The sequence below is a fragment of the Nicotiana attenuata genome, unplaced genomic scaffold, assembly GCF_001879085.1.
Source record: "Nicotiana attenuata strain UT unplaced genomic scaffold, NIATTr2, whole genome shotgun sequence".
Taxonomy (NCBI): Eukaryota; Viridiplantae; Streptophyta; class Magnoliopsida; order Solanales; family Solanaceae; genus Nicotiana; species Nicotiana attenuata.
In genome coordinates, this window is record NW_017671282.1 from 232,706 (window position 1) to 255,696 (window position 22,991).

Genomic DNA, 22,991 nt, shown 5'->3' on the forward strand with positions numbered 1-22,991 from the left:
TGGATTTTAGAGCAATCGTGCCAAACAGTCATCTTTTAGTGCACCATTTACAGGGGATTCCTACAGTATTTATTCCAATCGTTCGACGTAGACTCAGTTCCAGTAGCCACGTCAGCAAAGAGGTTGTTGTGAATGTTGTAATACTAGGCACATGGTGAGTAATTGTCCCGGTCTTTGAATGAGTGTACCTCAGCAGGGTACTCAGTCTATGACTCCCTCTCCAGATTCTACACCACCTACACAGCCAGCTAGAGGTGGGGGACAGACAGGTAAAGGTAGTCCTAAAGGAAGAGAGCAGGCTCGTTGTTATCCTTTCCCTGGTAGGACTAATACAGTGGACTCAGATATAGTCATCACCGGTATTGTTCCGATTTTTTATAAGGATGCTTCAGTCTTGTTTGATCCAAGTTCTACTTATTAGTATGTGTCATCCTACTTTGCTTCGTATTTGGATATGACTTGCAATTCTTTGGTTACACTTTTTATGTGTCTACACCCATTGAGGATTCTATTGTGGTGGATCGTGTCTATCGTTCTTATGTGGTCACTATTGGGGGCTATGAGATGAGGATTAATCTTGTGTTGCTCAATATGGTGGACTTTAATGTGATTATGGGTATGAATTGGTTAACTCGTACCATGCTATTCTTGATTGTCATGCTAAGACCGTGACATTGGCAATGCTGGGGTATTTGAGGTTTGAATGGAGGGGTTTGCTTGGTCACATTCCTAGCAGGGTGATTTCTTTCTAGAGGCTCAACGGATGGTTGAGAAGGGGTGCTTGGCATACTTGGCCTTTGTTAGAGATTTCAATGTTAATATTCCTATGGTTGATTTAGTCCCCATGGTAAGGGAGTTTGCATATGAGTTCCCTACAGAACTACCAAACATGCAGCCCAATAGGGCCATTGATTTTGGTATTTATTTGGAAGCTGAAGTTATAAGAATTGGCTATGGTTTGACTTTTGTGTAAATGACCACAAATTAGTGATTTAATGATTCCAATAGGTTAGTATACTGAATTTGGACTTAGGAGTATATTTGAATTTGGATTAAGAGGTTCCTACGGTGTTTTGGCGCTATTTGCCGAAAGATGGCAATTTGAAGGTTTGGAGAGTTCATAAGTTTGTTCGTAAGTTGGTTTCAACGCTACCGGGTTCGGATTGTTGTTATAGGACTTGGGATAGGTTTGTTTTATCATTTGGAACTTGTGTGCAAAGTTTGGTTTCATTATGGATTGGTTATGCATGAATCTGATGCTTGATTTGAAGGTTCTTGAACTTAAGAGAAATTCAATTTGCATTTTGATCTTTAAATTCGTTGTTGTGATGTTATTGTATGTGTTTGGAGGCTCTATATAGGTCCAGGTAGTGTTTATGGACTAACTGGAGTAATTGGATGGGGTCCCAGGTGGCTCGGATGAGTTATGGACCACCCGGAGCATTGTTGGAAATTACACATTTTGGAGGTATCAGGCCCTTCTTCGCGTTCCCGATTTGGCTATCGCGTTTGCGCAGGTTCTAGCTGATTTGCCTCCGTGTTCGCACCTAGGTGGTGGTGTTCATGTAGGAGGATGGTAGGTTGGGGGAAGGCTGGAGATAAGCCTTCGCATTCACGTGTGTATGATCGTGTTCGCGTAGGTCTGGGGGAGTTTGTGCATCGCATTTGCAGGTTGGGGGACACGTTCGCGAAGAGCTATTTATGGCAGTGTGATTTTTTGTTTTTTGTGACTGTGAGGCAATGGCCGAGTTTGCGAAGTGTATTGCTAGGCAGACCTATTAGTGATATTAAATCGGGACATTTGACCCATTATTTCACATTTTCAACCCTAAACTTGGAGAAGGGCGATTTTGTAAAGAGGATTTTCACACAAGACAAGAGGGCAAGTGATTTGTACTTGATTTGATATTATATCTTGTTTTCCCATGGTTTATTACACATAGATTGTGTGATTTGAAAAAGAAAATTGGGGGGTTTCGGCTATGATGTTAGAGAGTGAAAATTGTGGATTTGGATGAAACTTATATATTTAGACTCATAATGGAATGGGTAGTCAGATTTGTGAGTTTGGTCAGGTTCCAGGATACAAGCCCGGGTTGATTTTTTGGTTGACTTTGTCTATTTGTATAAAGATCGAAGCTTTATTGTTTGGGATTATTTCCTATGGCTTTTTTGATGTTATTGAGTTGTTTTTGGCTAGACTCGAGCCTTTCGAAGGTCAATTCGCTTGGCAAGGTATTTTTAGAGTACTGATTTAGATTGTCTGAGGTAAGTATCTTCTATAAGCCTTTACGCTTGGACCTTATTTGTCTAAGTATATGTGATGCGACGTATATGCGAGGTGACGAGCGTATATGCGGGTGCTATGTATGGAAAATGACCGTATTAGACTCTAAGCTTCTTCTATGCCTTGAGTTAATTGTATGCTCTCCTGACACATGTGAAAACCTCTGTATGACTACATTAGCTTACCTTTCATGCTAGAGATCATGTTTTAGAATTAATATTTCCTAATTAGCCAATATGGCCATTTATGAAATCACTTTAAATTGATTTAGCTATATTCAATATTTATATGTCGAACACACATCCGTATTTTACTATTTTCATGTCATTGTGCACCTTGTTGACAAATTATAAGTATATGTCTTTTGATGGTAACTTAGCATATCACATTGTCATGATTATGGCACATGTGAACATCATGGGCGGATTGATAGGGTGTCGGCACGAAGTTTTGCCATGCGACTCTGATTATTGTTATGCACATGCGGCGGAATAAGGGTGACATTCTTGATTATGCATATGTGGCGGAACAAGGGCAACAACTTTTATTATGCACATGTGGCGGAATAAGGGTGGCATTCTTGTTGATGAAATGTGAAGTATGAGGGTGACATTCCCGGTTAAGCAAGTCAATTCTTCATGTTGAATATACACTTTACATTATTTCATGTTTTTCTTACCATGCTACTCTATGCCTCTGTTATTAAGTGATAATTCTTTGCCAACGTGATTTACCTGTGATGAGTTGATAACTCTTGTTCCATTGTGTTTATAGTGCTGCATATCGTTATATTCTTGTTGCCAGTTATTTGAGTTATTGCACAGGTCCTTTGGTTAGTGAGTATTACATGATTTGAACCTCGTCAGTACTTCACCGTGGTTAGTCTATATACTTGCTGAATACATATTGTCCCATACTCATACTACACTTCTCCACAGTTTGTGCAGATACGGGTGCTAGATATAGTGGTCCTCGAGAGTGAGCTTTAGTCGGATTCAAGGTAGTACTATATGGACGTCGCAGACCCTTGGAGTCCCTTCTCTATTTTTTATATTGTTGTATTACTTTCAAACAGTATTGTACTTATTGAGACTCATTATGTATTCAGTTATAGCTCATGACTCAGTTACCTGGTTTTGGGAAGTTCTGGCTATGTACATATGTTTTGTCTCTATAGAGGCTTTATTCCGCAGTTGATGTTATAAGTTAGACTTATTAACAACAACAAGAAGCCCAGTGAAATTCCACAAGTGGGATCTAGGAAGGTTAGGTGTCATCACGACCATTGGTGGGAATTTGGGTCATGATACAAATGCATCTTCTGCCTTCTCAGAATTGTACCAGTTCTTTGACACCTATCACACCTTTTCACGAAGCATGTGTATCCTTCAACAATATAGGCCAATAGAACCCCGACTAAAACACTTTTGGAGCCATCTTGTCACTACCATGATGCTCTCCGTATGGTGATGCATGGTAGTCATGTAGAATGGCTTCCATCTCTTCCTCAGGAACACATCGTCTTACCAACTAATCTGCACATTTCTTAAAAAGAAAATGGCTCATTCCATAAATAAAATTGTACATCATGAATGAACCGTCTTTTACCATTCAGTGACAACTATGGTGGCGTCACCCAACTTACAATGAAGTTCACATAATTTGCATACCATGGGGCTACTTTAGCTGTGATAGCCAACAGCTGCTCAACGGGGAAGCTCTCCTTAATTTCACCTTTTTCAGCAACATGCGCGCGAGTTTCTAATCGCGATAAATGATCGGGCACTTGATTTTCATTCCCTTTTTAGTATCGGATCTCTATATTAAATTCCTACAAAAGAAGAACCCAAAAAGTTAGCCTAGTCTTGGCATCCGTTTTCTCAATAAATAAATTATGGCAGCATGGTTATTGTAGATGATGACTTTAGTTCCCACCAAGTAGGCTGTAAATTTGTCAAACGCTCATACTACCGCTAGCAACTCCTTCTCTGTGACTGTGTAATTTATCTGAGCTGGATTCAGAGTTTTGCTCTCGTAGTAAATTTTGGTGGAACACCTTGTTTTTTCTTTGGCCCAAGACGGCCAAATTTGCAGTGTTACAGCATCACATATAAGCTCAAAAGGCTCTCCCCAATCCGGGGCTGTAATAATTGGTGTAGTCACCAATCTCTGCTTTATTTCCCCATATGCCTTCAAGCAAGCATCATCAAAGTTGAAAGGAGTGTCCTTTTCAAGAAACCTACACAGGGGAGCAGAAATCTTAGAGAATTCCTTGATGAATCGATGGCAAAACCTGCATGACCCAAAAAGCTTCTAACTCCTTTGACAAATATTAGAGGTGCTAATTTTTCGATTGCCTCCATTGTTGCCTTATCCACCTTAAAGCCATCTTTGGACACCTTGTGCCCGAGCACTATTCCTTCTCACACCATAAATGGCATTTCTTCTAGTTTAGCACCAAGCTTGTTTCCTCACACCTGGCGCACTTTACTCAAATTTGTTAAGAATTCTTCAAAAGACGGTCCAAAGACCAAAAAATCAACCATAAATGCTTCAACAAATTTTTCTACCACATCAGTGAAGATTGCTATGATACACCTTTGAAAAGTCGCAGGTGCATACACAATCCAAATGGCATTCTTATTCCAGCATATGTGCCATAAGGACAAGAGAAGGTGGTCTTCTCTTGATCCTCAGGTACAACCAATATTTGGTTGTAGACAGAATATCTATCATGAAAACAATAGTAATCCTATCCAGCTAGTCTTTCTAACACTTGATCAATAAAGGGAAGGGGGAAGTAATTCTCTAACCTATGACAGTTCTAGTAGGAATCAATTCATTATTCTTATTCACTATTATTGTCATACCACCCTTCCTAGGCACGAACTGGACTGGGCTCACACATTTTTTAGCAGAGATAGGAAAGATAGTAACTGAGTCGAGCCAGTTTATTACTTCTTTTCCAACTACTACTTTCATGACTATGTTCAAGCAGCACTGATGTTCCATAGTTCCAATCCTCCATGAGAATTTTATGCCTATAGAATGTCGGGCTAATCCCACAAATATTTGCCATAGTCCACTCGATCGCGCACTTGTGTGCTCTAAGCACTCTAAGCAACTTCATCCTGCAAGTTAGATATATCATAAGACAAATTAACAAGAAAAGTTTTATTAGTTCCCAAATAAGTATAATGAAGGTGCAAAGGTAAGGGCTCAAGCTCCAATTTGGGTGCTTCTTCTATAGACGGCTTGGGTGGAGGCCCATTGGGTCTATCTAGAGGCTCAAAGTTGATCACCCCTTCAATGTAAGGGCATGCATCGAGATTATGTACCATCTCTTTGACTTTCTCATCTAAGTCAACAATGTCAAACAACATGATTGCTTTTTCTGGAGAATGGTCTAGATAAACACCCAAATCACCTCTTTACTCATCTTTCTCTACCACAGATATCATGGCTAGGAAGCTAAATTGTCTTGTACACATTAAAAATAGCTTCCACATTGTCAACTCTCATGATTATTTTCCCTTATCTGACTTTAATTACTGCAGCTGTTGTGGCTAAAAGTTGCTCCAATATGATTGGAATGTGTTCATCATCTCCATAGTCCAGAATGATAAAATCTACAAGGAGGATGAATCGACCAATTTTGCAATAACACATCTTTTATCGCCCCTCGGGATGGACAATGGATCTATCAGCTAATTGCAACATGACTGTGGTAGGTCTTGGAGCTCCCAACCCCAATAGACTGAAGACTAAAAGAGCTATCAAGTTTATGCTCATCCTAAATCACACAATGATCTCCCCACATCTACTTCACCAATTCTCACTAAAATAGTGAAGCTACCAGGATCTTTCAATTTATGGGGAAGTTTCCCTTGGATTCTTGAGGTAGATTCGTCAGTGAGTGCCACCGTCTAAAATTCGGTCAACCTCTTTTTTGTTTGCCACTATATCCTTGGTGTACTTAGCGTATTTTGGAATTTTGTGTAGCACATAAACTAGGGACAGGTTCAATTGGACTTGGCTTAGCATGTCAAGAAACATGTTAAATATTTGGCCATGGTTATTTATCTACAGTTTTTTGGGGAATGGTGGTGGAGGCCTTGCAATTGGGACTTTCTCATTATTGATGCTCTCATTCTGCTTTCAACCACAGACTTAGGGACTAGTTCACTTTTAGGAGTGACTTTTTCTTTCTTCTTTTCCAGTACTTCTTCCAATTCTCTGACCTTGCTCAAAATCACATCATTCACTTGATGATCCTTTTCTGTATTTCTTGGAAGAACCTTCGTAGGCCTAGTATTTTGATTCCGTCCAATTGTCTAACTTGTCTTTCTAGATTTCTAAATCCAGTCCTGAATTGTTGATTGTCAAGCTTGAGTTGTTGGTTATCAAGTAACAGCTTTTTCAGCAAGTCATAGGTACTCTCCTCTACCTGTTGCGGTGGCTTTTGAGGCTGGTTATGATTTTCTTGAGGTCTATACTGATTCTGAGTCGCGGGGTTTCCACCCCCATGGGAAGTTTGGATGATTCCTCTAATTGGGATAATATGGGTTCCTATATTGAGCATTCTGGTTTATCGGACCCCAACCTTGTTGTCCCACATAATAAATAGATTCCAAATTCACTAGGCACTAGTCACTCGTGTGACCTTCTTTATATGCCTCACAATATATAAACATTTGTTGCACATGTTGCATCTGATGCACTTGTCCCGTTGCCAGCTTAGTCACCTTATTTGTCCATTTAGCCATATTTGCCCTCATAGCTGTAAGCTCATCTAGATCTAGTGAGCATGCTACCCTCTGTTTTATCATTCTTTGTGTTTCCACGTCACCTTTCCAGCTATAATTATCCATGGTGAAGTTCAAGAAAGTCTGAATTTCACTATAAGATTTCTGCACGCAACTCCCTGCACAGGCTGAGTCGAGATTCATCTTTGAGGAATCGTCTAACCCATCGACAAACGCGTGTAATCCAACACCTCATCCGTCTGGCAATAATGTGAGCAATCTATGAGTATCTTCTTGTATATTTCACAAGATTGACGAAGAGTCTGTCGTCCCTTTGTTGAAACCTAAGAATTTGGCTCCTCAGTGACTTATTATTCTTCGTGGGGAAGAACTTGATAAATAAATTCCTTAGATCATCTCACATGCAGATTGAGTTAGCGGGGTCCTTTAGCAACCATCTTTTGCTTCCTCCATTAGAGAAAACGGGAACAATGTTAGTCTAATATAATCATCAAAAACATTCTGATGATTGTAAGTATCTGTGATTTCTAAAAAATCTGGATATGCCTGTGTGGATCTTCATTAGAGAAGACCACAAATTACCCTGTAGACCGAATTAGTTCCACCATGTACTGCTTAAGCTCAAAGTAACTAGTTATGTCAGATTTCACGATAGCCTGAGTCATGTTTGCGAGATTAGGCCTTGAGGCCTCTATCACCAGTCTTTCTTCATTTTGTGCCACCTTTATTGGCTGTGGCTGGACTACGATGCCGAACTCTTCAGTTCTATATCTCGCTTCAGCCTCTCTCCTTAACTTATGGAAGAGTTTTTCAGTTTTAGGATTGTAAGAAGGAATGTCGCTCAAGCTTCACTTCTCTATAGCATTCGAGTTGAACACCTGTAGAAGTAAAAATCATAAAGAATTAAAACTCGTACAGATAACGAATAAAAGCTTATTTCGGACAAATAGCTAATTAACTCAGCAATGGCGCCAAAAACTTGTTGGGGCCAATGCACACGTAACTATTCGCGGTCAACAAGTAATAAAGTAATAAGAAAGTATCGTTCCTAGGATAACTTATGATTAACTATCATTTAAACTAAATCAGTTAGGAGTTAATTGTTCAGGTGATTTTGAGGAAGATGATTGTAATTTTAATTGTTTAACTAAAATTAGTAACAAGCAAGCAAGATAACAAGAATGCAAATAGAGCAAATGAACAACTTAAGAGCAAATTCAATGAAATGGAGACATTCCAGGGTTGTGGTATTAACATCTATCCTATTGAATTTTTTGATTGATTTAACTACTTGATCTATCTGATTTTTTGATTAATCGGGTTTATTTTGCTCGCGAAGTTCTTTCAGCGCCTCGCCCCTGTTTAAGCCAACCTTACACTATATGCATATAGAACTAGAATTAACGACAATGCATGTGTAATTCATATGATAATAAACGAGTAAGGCAATTAGAATATTTTTATCCTAACCGTGAATCTATTCTCAATGCCCGATTCAAGAACTTACTCTATCTAATCATAGATGCAATCTATAGTTCTCATTTTCAAGATCAACTATAAATTCATAGATTGTATCCTACTGTTAGCTCCATAGTAAAATAATTAAGCACAAGATTGAATAAATAAATCAATATGATTAAATTAAGTAATATCATCAACCGTCAAACATCAATACTCAAGAACGACATATAACCCCAAAATAAGGGGGCTTTAGCCGCTCATAATCATATGAATACTCAAAACATTGTTTTGAATCATAAAGACCACATATACTAGATTGAGGATAGAAGATGAGATGATTCTATGATCCGTTTGTGGTCTTTAAACCTCCTTGCCTTCAAAAAATGTCCAACTCCCTTTTAGACATGTTTAGGGGGTATCAATAGATTAGGGTCGAAGTCTCAAGTCCAAAGTTGACAAGGAAACAATTTTTTCTTGGACGAGGCACCTGCTCAAGGCTTGGTGTTGGTCGAGGCTAGACTCCTCGTGAGGCCAGAAGATGGGCGAGGTCCTATACCTCATGAGGCCTGGTCAAACGCCAGCTTAAGCTCGCCCTAGGCCAAGTGGGGCGTGGTATGTGTCCTGGTCTCCTTTGTGCATTGTGTTGATTTTGCTTTCGTGATTTTTTCTTTTATTTTCAACATCATTGTGTGCAACTTTCATTCCACTTCGCATTCAAATGGTCCTACACATAAAATCAACTCGATTAAGCTCAAACATTGCATAATTTGTCATTAAAACACCAAAGTATAAGGTAAGTAATATACTAAAATATTAGAATTATATTCAAACATCAGCAAGTCATGTGAGAATGGAATGGTCTGTAGGCTTGTATTCTTATACGAATTTAAATAGGCAAGTAGATAATGGGATGTTAAGTTGACTGAAGTCTTAGTGGATCAAGGTTTTACACAAAGCAGTTTGGATTTTTCTTTATTCCAAAAGATACTAGGAAAAGACATTATGGTTATCCTAGTTTACATGGATAATATGTTAATTACTGGGAATAGTTTGCAACTAATAGAAGCAACCAACTGAAGCTGCAGCAGGCCTTTAAAATGTAGGATCTTGAAGAGGTTTGGGAATTGACTTTAGTAGATCAGCCAAGAGAATTGTATTGAATTAGAGGAAATATAAATTGGATCTCGTCACAGATATTGGATTAAGTGCATTTAAACTAGCATTGATGCCATTAGAGTTCAGTCGGAAGCATACAGTTAAACAACTAGATGATGTAACAGGAATTAAAGATGGTGATTTACTGGAAGACAAGGGGAATATCATAGGCTCATCGGGAAATTGCTTTACCTGACATTGACTAGATTGGACATTGCATTTGCAGTTCAAATGCTAATCCAACTCATATGATAACAAAGAGGAGTCAAAGGGAAAAAGAACTCCGAGTTGTGAGATATGTTAAGATAAAACCAGGTTTAGGGACACTTATGAGTTGTAGGAAGACTACCACCTTGACTGCCTATTGTAATGCAAATTGTGAATCATGCGCAACACTAAGAAATCGGTCAAAAGATTCATCATCAAATGGTGAGTCCCTTAAATTCTGGAAGCCAAAAGGAAAAATGAAACACAATGTCAAGAAGCTCTGCAGAGGCGGAATACATAAGCATAGCATGGATAGTGGCTGACCTTATGTGGTTAGTAGGATTGTTTAAACAACTTGGAATAAAAGTAAAAGTGCCTATTGATTTGTACTATGACAGCAAGCCAACTTTTCAGATAGTAGCCGACCCAGTATATCATGCACACAGAAATTGATTGTTAGTACTTCATTAGAGAGAAAATACAGCAACGATTGACAAAGACACAACTGATAGTTTATATGAGTCCGCCAACTGTATAGAGACCTGGTCTTATATCAGTTCCCACAGTGCTAACTACTAAACCGGTATGTAAATGAGACAGATTTTTACGTGAAAAAATCCCAACTCAAGGAGACAAAATCCACGACCTACACTGGTAAGGATTTCAACTTCACTAACTTGTAACTACAGTATTACAAGCCACTTTGTAATGACTCTATTACAAAGACTTCAACCGCTCTAACTTGTAATACACTAATCATAAGCCACTTTGTCACTCACTAGTTACAAAGACTTTAATCACTCTAACTTGTAATACACTTATCACAAGCCACTTTGTCACTCACTAGTCACAAAGACTTCAATAACTCTAACTTGTAATATACTTATCACAAGCCACTTTGTCACTCACTAGTTACAAAGACTTCAACCTATGACTAACTCTAGTCACAACACAAACTCAGATGGTTTAAGATTTTGAGTTTCCTAAAACAAAGCTTCTAATAAAGCAAGATAGGAGTTACTATGAAGAACAAATAACAAAGACTCAACAAACCTAAGGACTTAAGATATCTTCAATCTTTGGATTTGGTCCTTGAGGTTGCAGCAGCTTTGTTCTTGAGAGAGGTTGTAGCTAGCACTTCAAAGATTATCACTAAATTCTCAAGTTAATATCTTGTACCTTACACCATGTTGTTATACTACCAAAGACATCCTAAGGATGATGTCAATTCTTGGTTGGTACATGCCTCTTCCCAATGGGAAATGACTGTTGCACTATCTGTTGCAATGTTACAGGCAGTCACTTTCTGCAGTTGCTTTCCAGCTGTATAATTGACTTATACTTCTGTTAGGGGAAGACCAAGGGATCAGGTCCCTAATCTGGTTTTTGTGAATCTAAAGGCGCACTGCCCAAATTATCTTGAGTTGATTAACTTGAATGATTGTACCAGGCATGCTTCAGGTCCTTTATCTGGTTCTATACCGAAAGTTTGTTACATCATCACAACATAGATTAAAAGACCATAAGCCCATCAATTTTTCCATTTTTGATGATAACAAACTTTTAACATTGATGACTATTTGACTTAACCAGATAAGGTACCGACAACCGCATATGTTCCCCCTGACTCTATGCTTCCCCCTTAATTACTTGCTACAATTTCAATTTAGTCGATTCTTCCCCTTTTGGCATCAACAAAAAGACACAGTCATACGAAACGGCATAAAGAAGTCTAACACAGCTAACTCATGCCACATATGTGCACACAACATGATAGAAAAGAGAAGCAAAAAGGAAAACAAGCATTGTACAAGCAAAAGAAGAGTTGTTTCATTGATAAGAAATTGGACTGTTTTAACAGGAGTAGCAACGGTGAAATCCAACATGCCATAAAAAACAAACAAAAGAAAACAACAGCCACAGTATCACCTTCAGACAAATCTTTCTCAACCACAACCTTCTTAGATTTTCCACCACTCTTCACAGATGTTCCACTTTGCTTTTCTACAGCTTCCTCTGAAGCCTCCAACACAGACTTTTGGATTTTTGTAGATCTTTTCACTAAGGAACTAGGTTCCTCCACAGCATCTTAATAAACCTCAACTTCTTCTTCTTAATACTCTGCTTACTCTTCTGCAAGGCAGACTCAAAAGCCTCTTTCTTCTGCAACCTCATGGTTTGTTTCAGCTGAAAGAGAGTCAGGTTCTCCAACGGGCTTTTTCGTGACGATGTCATGAACCGGAGACTCGAAACCAGAGTCCTTTCATCCCCTAAGAATGGAGTTTCTTCCCCCTGAGATTCAGGCAGAGGGGAGGCTCCTTCATTCATAAGACTCTAAACAGCGATAGCCATGATATTTTGTGCCGCTTCCTTTTCTGGTGACTCCGTGGGAGCCACTGAGTCTAGAACGGGGAGTTCAAGTACTGATCGGGATCTTCCTTAGAGACCTCTGACGCCTGAGGAGTAGCACTTTTGGTTTGTTCAAAAAAAGGAGGAGAAGTAGGGTTTGCAACACATGTAAGTGAGACAGGGTTTGACGGAGGAGTAGATGTGACTGGAGATGAAGAGGAAACCGGTGTTGGTATAGTAGTATCAGGGATAGTGAAGAAGTGGGTTTCTGGTGGTGGTGTTAAGGGAGGTGGAGATGTGGGAGTGGTGTTGATGACAGGAGAAGGAGACGATTATTCGTTGGCCATGGTGAGAGAAGTGGTAGAGACTTCTGAAGGAAAAATTAAAGAGATGCAAAGGGAGATAATAGTTCAGAACTGCTGGTCTAAAAAGTCGGATGATGTGGCAGTTGAATTAATTTTGCTCTCTTTTTGAAAAAGCATGCAAAAAACACATTACTACTAACCTGTGGTACAGGAACCAAGTTCCTAACCTGTTTTTGTAAAAAGGGTTTTGCAGCTCTCTTCCGCAGTTCAACACTGTACCTTTAGCTTCTATGATCATCATGCGTGTTTACCTACAACGGTATAGATGTGAGTTAGGCCTAGTCAGAAAACACTTTAGCCAATTTTACCTTAGTGTGACTATCATAGTCATGTCAGCAGAACCAGGTTCTCAATTAGGTTTAAGTAACCCCAGTGCCTTCCTATTTCTCTCAAAGTGTTCCCTGCTTAGAGCTTTGGTGAAGATATCTGCAATTTGATCTTCTGTACAACAAAATCTCATACAAATAAGACCTTTTTCCACATTGTCCTTGAGAAATGGTGTCTGGCATCAATGTGCTTAGTTCTCTTGTGTTGAACCGGGTTCTTTGCCATGTTGAGAGCACTGGTGTTGTCACATAGAAGTGGTACACAATCAATGTATATACCAAAATCTTCCAATTGTTGCTTGATCCACAGTAATTGAGCACAGCACGAGGCAGCTGCAACATAATCTACTTCAGCTGTTGAGAGAGCTACTGAGTTTTGTTTCCTTGTACCCCATGAGATAAGACATGATCCAAGGAAATGAGCCATTCCAGATGTGCTTTTCTTATCCACCAGATAGCCTGCATAATCAGCGTCAGCATAAACAATAAGGTTGAAATTGTCACCTGAAGGATAGTACAGAACTAGGTCCTGTGTGCCCTTAAGATATCTCAGAATTCTTTTAGGAGCCTTCAGATGAGATTACTTAGGATTTGATTGGAATCTTGCACATAATCCCACACTAAATACAATGTTTGTCCTACTGGCAGTAAGGTAGAGTAGAGATCCAATGATTCCCCTGTACATTGTTTGATTTATAGGTGATCCAGAATTATCCATGTCCAGCTTAGCAGTAGCAATAGGAGTATGGATCACCTTTGATGCTTCTATATCAAACCTTTTCAAGAGTTCTTTGATGTATTTCTGCTGGCTGATACACGTTTCCTTTATGGACTGCTTCACTTGAAGACCCAGGAAGAAGTTTAGTTCCCCCATCATACTCATTTCAAACTCACTTCCCATGAGTTTAGCAAACTTTTCACATAATGAGTCAGCTGTAGCCCCAAATATGATGTCATCCACATAAACCTGAACAATGAGCAGGTTCCTTCCCCGTTTCTTCAAAAATAGTGTATTGTCAATCTTTCCTCTTGTGAATCCATTTTCCAAGAGAAACTTGGATAGTCTCTCATACCAGGCTCTAGGGGCCTGCTTCAATCCGTACAGTGCCTTATCCAATTTGAATTTATGTTCAAGATGTACATGACATTCAAAACTTGGAGGTTGCTTGACATAGACTTCTTCCTTGAGAAAACCATTCAGGAAGGCACTCTTCACATCCATTTGGAATAAGGTAAATTCCTTATGGGATACAAAGGCAATGAGGATCCTAATAGCTTTCATGCGAGCTACTGGGGAAAAAGTCTCATCATAACCGATCCCTTCCTCCTGATTGTATCCTTGGACAACAAGCCTTGCTTTGTTCCTTGTAGTATTTCCATGTTCATCCAGCTTATTCCTGAATACCCACCTGGTCCCTATGATGGTTCTGTCTGAGGGTATAGGTACCAGGTGCCACACCTTGTTTCTTTCAAATTGATGTAGTTCCTTTTGCATTGTAGTAATCCAGTCTGCATCCTTCAAGGCTTCCTTGATATTTTTGGGTTCTATTTGGGATAGAAATGCTGAGAAGGCTAGGGAATTTCTGGTTTTTGATCTTGTCTGAACTCCAAAATCAAGGGGGGTGATTATATTATCAAGTGGATGGGAGCTTTTGTGTTTCTAATTTGGGACTGAAGTTTGATTGGTAGAGGAACTAGGTAAGTTAAATGGATTCCCTGCACTCCTTGTTCTGTTACTTGTGGAGTGCCTTGCACTGCATCTCCAACTCTTTCTTCAGCTTCAGTGGTAGTAATTACGGTACCAAGTTCCTCTTGAGAAGTGGAAAAGGATGTTACATTGTCTTCATCTGTCTCCTTCATATTGCTCATCATTTCAGCCTTGCCATTTGAGACATCAGATATTTCCCTAAGAACCAAAAGTGGTTCATTATCTTGATCATCAATGTTTGTTTCCTTGTTAGAAGAGGGTGTCTCGTTGAATAACACATGAACACTTTCTTCCACACATTGTGTCCTTTTGTTGTAGACTTTGTAGGCTTTGCTTTGAAAGGAATATCCCAGAAAGATTCCTTCATCGCTTTTTGCATCAAACTTCCCAAGATGGTCTTTCCCGTGGTTGAGAACATAGCATTTGCATTCAAAGGTTCTCAGATGAGTTATCTTTGGTTTTCTTCCATTGAGCGCTTATAGGGGGTTTTGTTTATGAGGGACCTGATCATACACCTGTTCACCAAGTAGCACGCAGTGTTTATTGCCTCTGCCCAGAAATTTTTGGCAATTCCACTATCAATAAGCATTGTCCGTGCCATGTCTTCCAGAGTTCTGTTCTTTCTTTCAACAACACCATTTTGCTGTGGAGTCCTTGGTGTTGAGAAGTTGTGATTGATCCCATTTTCATTGCAAAACTCATCAAATTTGGTGTTGTCGAATTCTGTCCCATGATCAGATCTGATGCATGCTACCTTAAATTCCATCTTCACTTGGATTTTCTTGACAAAAGCCACAAATACCTCGAAAGTCTCATCCTTTGTTCTAAGAAACAGTGTCCAGGTGAATCTTGAATAGTCGTCCACAATCAAAAAAATATACTTCTTTCCACCTCTGCTTGGTATTCTCATAGGACCACACAGATCTATATGAAGGAGTTCGAGTGCTTTTGATGTGCTAACATCCTTCTTTGGCTTAAAAGATTATTTCACATGTTTTCCCTTAGCACATGCATCACAGACTCTGTGCTCCTTGAAATTTGAATTTGGCAGACCACGAACCAGGTTCTTCTGCATCAATTTATTCAGAAGTGAGAAGCTTGCATGCCCCAATCTTCTATGCCAAAGTTCTGCATCATTATCAACTGCCTTCAAGCAGCTCATATCACCGGCTTGTAGAGAATCAAAGTCAGCAACGTAGATATTCTTGTATCTTTTGGCTACTAGGACCACTTCGCCAGTCACAAGAATAGTAACTGTGCACACTTTAGACAAGAACTCTACTTTGTTACCTTTATGACAGATTTGAGAGACACTCAAGAGACTGTACTTCAGGCCATCCGCATAGTACACGTTCTCAATTGAGTGTGAAAGAGATTTTCCAACCTTTCTGACACCGAGAATGTACCCCTTTTTTCCATTTCCAAAGGATACATTCCCTCCCTGCAGGGCTTTCGGTGAGAGAAAATCCATGGTGTTTCCAGTCATGTGCTTTGAGCATCCACTGTCCATGATCCATTGCAGTCCACTTCCTCTCACTGTTCCATGCACATATAAATTATGGGTTAGATTTAGGAACCCAAACTAGTTTGGGTCCCTTGTAATGAGTAAAAGTGTGGATAAGAGCCTTCTAGTCCATGCAGGCAATATGCAATTTTTGCGAGTGGTACCTGGTCCCTCTTTGGTAGTCACTTTTTCAGTAAACACTTTGTTTTTCTGAACAGATTGAACCCTGGCCTAGCAATTTTCTTTGAAGTGGTCATTGTTCCCACAGTGGATACAAATCCAGTTATCAGGAACAGTGACATACTTGATGTGAGGGTTGTAAGGAATTTTCTCCTTTTGGAACCCGATTCCCTGCCTGTTTCCACTATTGTTGAAGTACATGGCAGTGACAGCATCTAAGGACCAGGTCCACTTCAGAGATTTCTCAAGATCAATTTTTACTTTCTCCAATTCAGCTTAAAGTTGCCTATTTTTCTCGAGTTCACCACATAGACTAGTTTTCACATCATTTAATTCCTTCTCAAGCTTGATGTGTGTCTCACTAGCTACTTCCTTCCCTTTCCCAATACTTACAATCCTATGTTCTGATTTGAGTCCCTCAATGGTTTCCTCTAGGTCTGTGATTCCCACCAAAAAGTCATATCTTTCTTGCTCAGTAGCTGCAATTTTCTCTTCTAGAGTATTATTTTCTTTGCTAAGGTTTTCTATGGCTTCCTTCAAGTCATTTCTCTCATTTTCTACACTATTTTATTTTTTAGTTAGAACTTCTTTTTCATTTTTAAGATTGCCTATGGTCTTATTTAAATCAACCACACAAACCACCAGATCATCTCTAGATTGTTCAGCATCTCCTAGCTCTATGGTCAGGACATCCTTATCATTACAAGACTATAATATGCATCAATTAGAGTATTTGCTAATGACATCAATTTCTTAGAAGAGTAGGACTTCAGATTTCTCTGAACATCACTGAAATTTACCTCATCATTGTCATCATCTTCAGCATCATCGAATTGAGCCATTAATGCAAACAGTGAATCATATTCATTTGCTTCATTTTCCACTGCCATCATGGAACTGTTTTCTACATCTCGTTCCCCTTCTGATTCACTGGAGGAGTCTCCCCATGTAGCAAGATCTTGCTTCACAACATTGTTAGCTGCACTTTTTCGGCTGAAATGTTTGTCAGGAACCGGGTTCCTTTTTGCTGCTTTGTCAGAGTTGTGTTTAACCTGAGTAGTTCCTTCATGTGCCATTTGAAATGCTTCCCATATTTCCTTGGCAGATTGACAGGCTGAGATTCTGTTGTACTCGTCAGGTCCTATACCACATACCAAGATCTTCTTGGCACGAAAGTTCTTCTCAACAGTTTTTCTGTCAATATCGCTGTATTCTTTTCTGGTTTTCGGCACCATTGGTCCAGATTTTCCAAGCTTCTTCATAGGAATATGTGGACCATCACAAATGACGTTCCACATCTCTGAGTCTTCTGCCATTATAAAATCATGCATACGAGTCTTCCACCAGCTGTAATACTGACCATTGAATCTAGGGGGTCTGTAGGTTGATTGTGCTTCCTCAAAGTTAGGTGGAGCAGCCATTGAGATCCTTTCTAGGTGTTAACCTTTTAGAAAGAACCTGCTCTGATACCAATTGATAGCTTATATGAGTCCACTAACTGTATAGAGACCTGGTCCTATATCAGTTCCCACAGTGCTAACTACTAAACCAGTATGTAAATGAGACACAGGATTTTTACGTGGAAAAATCCCAACTCAAGGGGACAAAAACCACGACCTACACTGGTAGGATTTCAACTTCACTAACTTGTAACTACACTATTACAAGCCACTTTGTAATGACTCTATTACAAACACTTCAATCACTCTAACTTGTAATACACCAATCACAAGCCACTTTGTCACTCACTAGTTACAAAGACTTCAATCACACTAACTTGTAATACACTTATCATAAGCCACTTTGTCACTCACTAGTTACAAAGACTTCAATCACTCTAACTTGTAATATACTTATTACAAGCCACTTTGTCACTCACTAGTTACAAAGACTTCAACCTATGACTAACTCTAGTCACAACACAAACTCATATGGTTTAAGATTTTGATTTTCCTAAAACAAAGCTTCTCATAAAGCAAGATAGGAGTTACAATGAAGAACAAATAACAAAGACTCAACAAACCTAAGGACTTAAGATATCTTTAATCTTTGGATCTGGTCCTTGAGGTTGCAGCAGCTTTGTTCTTGAAAGAGGTTGTAGCTAGCACTTCAAAGACTATCACTAAATGCTCAAGTGAATATCTTGTGCCTTACACCATGTTGTTATACTACCAAAGACATCCCAAGGATGATGTCAATGGGAAGTGACTGTTGCACTGTTGCAGGCAGTCACTTTCTGCAATTGCTTTCCAGCTGTATAGTTGACTTATACTTCGTCAGGGGAATACCAAGGGATCAGGTCCCTAATCTGGTTCTTGTGAATCTAAAGGCACACTACCCAGATTATCTTGACTTAATTAACTTGAATGATTGTACCAGGCATGCTTCAGGTCCTTTGTCTAGTTCTATACAGAAAGTTTGTTAGATCATCAAAACATAAATTAAAAGAACATAAGCCCATCAACAACATGTTAGCTCTAAGGATAAAGAGGCAGGCATCTTGACTAAGGTTTTACTAAGCTCACAACATGAAAATTTAATTTTAAGTTGGGAATGCTAAATGTGTTTGCACCTGTCAGCTTGAGGGGAGTGACAAAATTAGAATAACCTAAGTCAAAGAACTTGATCATAGTTGACTAGACCATCGTTAAATAGCTAACTACTAATTTTTTTATTTTTTTGGTAAATAAAGACATTTATTTAGAACATAAAACTTAGTAGTCATTACAACATGAGATTTGTCTAGGCCACGCAGTGCCTATCCCATCTCTATCAAAAACTGAAGTAGCAAATACAGGCGGATAATAGAACAGCATTAAGTTAGCAAAAGAGTCCAAGCTGCATCCATTCTTGGCTAAGGTGTCCGCTACTCCATTAGCTTCTCTGAATGCATGCTTCAAGGGTGGCGTGCCCGCCTCAGATAATAGGAACCTGCAATCATCAATAATATTCTGGTAAAGGCAATTATCATTGTTTATCAGGTTGATTAGTTCCTGGCAGTCCGTTTCAATGACTAAAGGGGTTAGTCTCTTTTGGATGGCTAGTTTTAGGCCTTGTAAAAGGACATGGCTTTCATTTGGATATTCATAGCGTAGGCAAATCCCATATTGAATCCTAATATCCAGTTTCCATTGCTATTCCTGAAAATCCCTCCTATACACCTCCCCCCCCCCCCCGTCCCTACCTGAATTACCTAGGCATGATCTATCTATGTTTAGTTTGAAGGTTCTATGTCAGGTGGTTGCTAACTACTAATTATTATTGAGTGAGTTAGTTTTGGGATTAGCCGGGAGTTACCCGTTAGTTGCTATGTGAGTGGGTTTACAGACTAGTTGTACAAGTCATTAATGAAAGCCAAGCCATATCCATTCTCTCATTTCTTGGCAATTTCTATATATACGTTTTTTATCTATCGTGTACGGTTTTTCATATTTCAACTGAACATCTGAGATATGAATTGCTCAGCTTGGCAATATGCATAGTATAAATTAAGAAAGTTAACATCCACCCATATGGATCTAATTAATACTTTAAATATTCTTAAATTAACTGTCATCTTCTCGATTCCCTCATCATCTTTTGCTTTTTCTTTCGTTGGCTTTTCGTAATCCGAAGCGTCTCAAATTGAAGTAGAAACATGGTACTAGTGGAGTAAATTTTTTTTCCCAGGAGACATGTTACTGACTTACTATATACTTATAAGTCTACTTGCTTTTATTAATAATAGTTTTCTGTCAGAAATTGCACTTTTCTTTTAAATAATTATTTTGATACAAGTGGAGTAATTATTCAGTATATATATATTCCATCAGTAGCTGCTATTTCAAGGTTATTGATGATATCTTCTAGATCTACATGTTAAATCTTATGCATAAAGTGTTAAGTAAGAGTCTCGGGTCATCGCAATATTTTTAACCTTTTTTTCCAAGATCAGTGCAAGTGGGAACCTCTAATTAATTAAAATTTCTTTTTGCACTATGGCATATATATTGTTTATCTTTTTCTCTTCCTATTTTACATTCCAAATAAAAGTGTCTTAAAAAGAGAAAGTTCGAAGAAGATAGACAAAGTGATTCTAACACCAAATACAGTACTGATTTATTCCTGAATAACAATTGTAATGACATTAACGTCAAGCTGATTTCAACACAAATAACACGGAATTAAAATGAAATGCAGGTGACCAAGACACAACAAGAAAACTTGAGCAGACAATCATCAGCAAGCTTCAAGTGTAATCGCAGCAGATTTAATGGCGACAAATTCGCCCCCAGTTTTCGGGACCAAAGTCACCACTATATCATCTTCATCTTCAAGGCCAATGTCCTCGAGCAACTCGGTAATGGCCAGCTGGAATTTTGCAACAGGGGCGACATGTGGTTTACTGGGATCTGAATGAACATGAGGCAAGGCAGTGTAACTTCCTGCAAACTCTGCCCTGTCTAGCTCATGCCAGTTGGAGTTTGCATCTGCGTTAATGAACACATCAAACCTTATGTGCTTTCGCTGATCGATGTTGAGTTCCAAGAAAGTTAACATCTCCTCTTTTGCGTCTTTCTCCTGCTGAGTCCTGCCTGTTAAGACGTAATATAATTAAATAATTGAAAGTGTACTCTAACAAATTAAAAATATGCTCTCTCTGGCCATGGATGAGAGATTGAAATATTGTCATGTGTTTAAATCTCACTGTCACCCAAAAACAAAAACTTTATTTTTATCCACCTACATGATCTAATTAAGTTTATTAATTAAAAGTGTGTTCTTTCCAACCATTTTAATTTTTAAATAAGATAGTCACACATTTGAAAGTACCTGAAGTTTCCCTTTTGATGGAAAATGTTATGGGTTTGTCAATCTTTGCAATAGGGAATGTTTGGGTAGCTGCAGGAACTGAACGTGCATTGACCTTGCTCTTGCTCTTCTTCAATGGCTTAAAATTGCGCCATGGGGTTGGCATTGCTTGGAAATCATATCCCATTTTCTTATTGTCCAAACAGTCACGGACTTTCACGAGATAAGGGTTTTTCTTCTCGTCGTAGAAGAAGAACTCAGTGTTCAAATAATCTGGCTTGTTGATGTCCTTGCGTTTTCCTCCTAATGTTTTCCATATTGTCCACATGCGATCTACATTTGCATGGTGACTATAGAAAGCAGGATCCTTACCAGCTGAATAGAAATTTCCCATATCCTCACCATTTTTACAGTTATTCTCATTAGGCTTACTACCAACCCAAATGTGGACAGGAGTATGGGGGATGTTTTCAATAGCTCCCTGACCTGGTTTGGGTCCAACCTCCGTACAATATGGCTTACCAAAAAAGAGTTGTGGACATGGTGAATTGGTAATCATTTGACGATACATTAGAGTAAGGTTATTACTCATCATTTGTAAGTCAGTTCCTTTCACGTCTTGACCAAAATGACCAAGGTCCATGATTACCGAACCACGGTGCTCTTGGTTACGTCTTGGATCGTAAAGATCAGGGTACACATTTGGTTGATCAAACATGTGTGGCAAACGCATGCCCTTTGGATGATCCCAGTTCCAATATGGCAAACCAAAAGTAGGATCATTGATTAAAGAACCCAGGATTCTCTCATAGAAGTACAAGTACCATCTATGGAATGGGAAAAAAAGCCATGAGAAGTGAATTTGTAGCTCTTTGCCAGCAACGGTGTATGCACCGTTGCAATAAGCACAGTGGATTTTGGCTTGCGCCGTGAACCCACGTGGATCATCTGGATCAGTAACATCGAGCTCCTTCATTTTAGTAATGGCTAAGTTGTACTTAGCCATGTACTCTTCGTCCACGGCATGAGAAGCTGGTCGAATACGGAGCTTCGACCCTGTTGGAAACTTGTAATAAGGAATATCCTTAGGATCAATTTTTAGCGGAGGGGGACAACAAGAATAAGGTACCGGTACACCGGGTTTAATTGTGGCACCATTCTTGCTACATGAAGTAGTAGGGGCTGGAATGGGAGTGGCTGAAGCCAATGGTACAACATTAGCAGCACCATATAAACCTCCTAAACCTAGAAGCACATTTCTCCTATCAACACTTTGGTTTTCATCACCATTGGAGACCTTGCATGACACTTTGAAGCTATGGTTACGTTTTCCACGGAGGAAAAGTTGAGAGGGTTTTGGAGTGGAAGCTAAAGAAGAAGACTTGGTGGTTGAAGTAAAGGGAGTTTTGAGTGTTGTGCTATTGCACACAGCTGGTGGAATAACAGTACTTGATGCCATAGCTAGCTTTGAGTTGAAGATTCTTAGGGTTTCACCTTTGCCTTATATAATATGTAAGCACCCAATAAAATATATATGGAGCAACGTCTCACCTACCACTCCAATACATTTTCGGGACCGGGTAGGTGGGAATTAAATGAAGGATAATATTAAGTGGAAAACTCTTATCATTTGTGTTTTATATTTGCTAGTACATCTGTAGAAGAAGAATCAAAACTTCTCTAAACAGAAAGATAATTTTGAAAATAATATTCGCTTAAATCTTTTTAAATACCTATATTATTCATCAATCATGTCTAAAGAAGAAGTCTTAGTCAGGATATACATGTGGTTCCCTCTTTAGGAATATTTCTTCGTTTCATTTTGAGGCTAGAATTGCACTTTGATAGCTTATATTATGTCTCAAAATATGGTGCAAAGTCTACTTCTAAAA

General features: G+C 39.0%; 1 protein-coding gene across 1 annotated transcript; it reads right to left on the reverse strand.

Moving 5' to 3' along the window:
• Positions 1-20,378: 20,378 nt before the first annotated feature.
• On the reverse strand, positions 20,379-22,607 carry LOC109207271 (polyphenol oxidase E, chloroplastic-like). Its single transcript, XM_019370163.1, has 2 exons — positions 21,121-22,607; positions 20,379-20,882 (listed from the first exon to the last, which is right to left on the reverse strand). The coding sequence occupies exons 1-2, from the start codon at positions 22,556-22,558 to the stop codon at positions 20,527-20,529; spliced, it is 1,794 nt and encodes a 597-aa protein (XP_019225708.1). The 5' UTR covers positions 22,559-22,607; the 3' UTR covers positions 20,379-20,526.
• Positions 22,608-22,991: the final 384 nt, after the last annotated feature.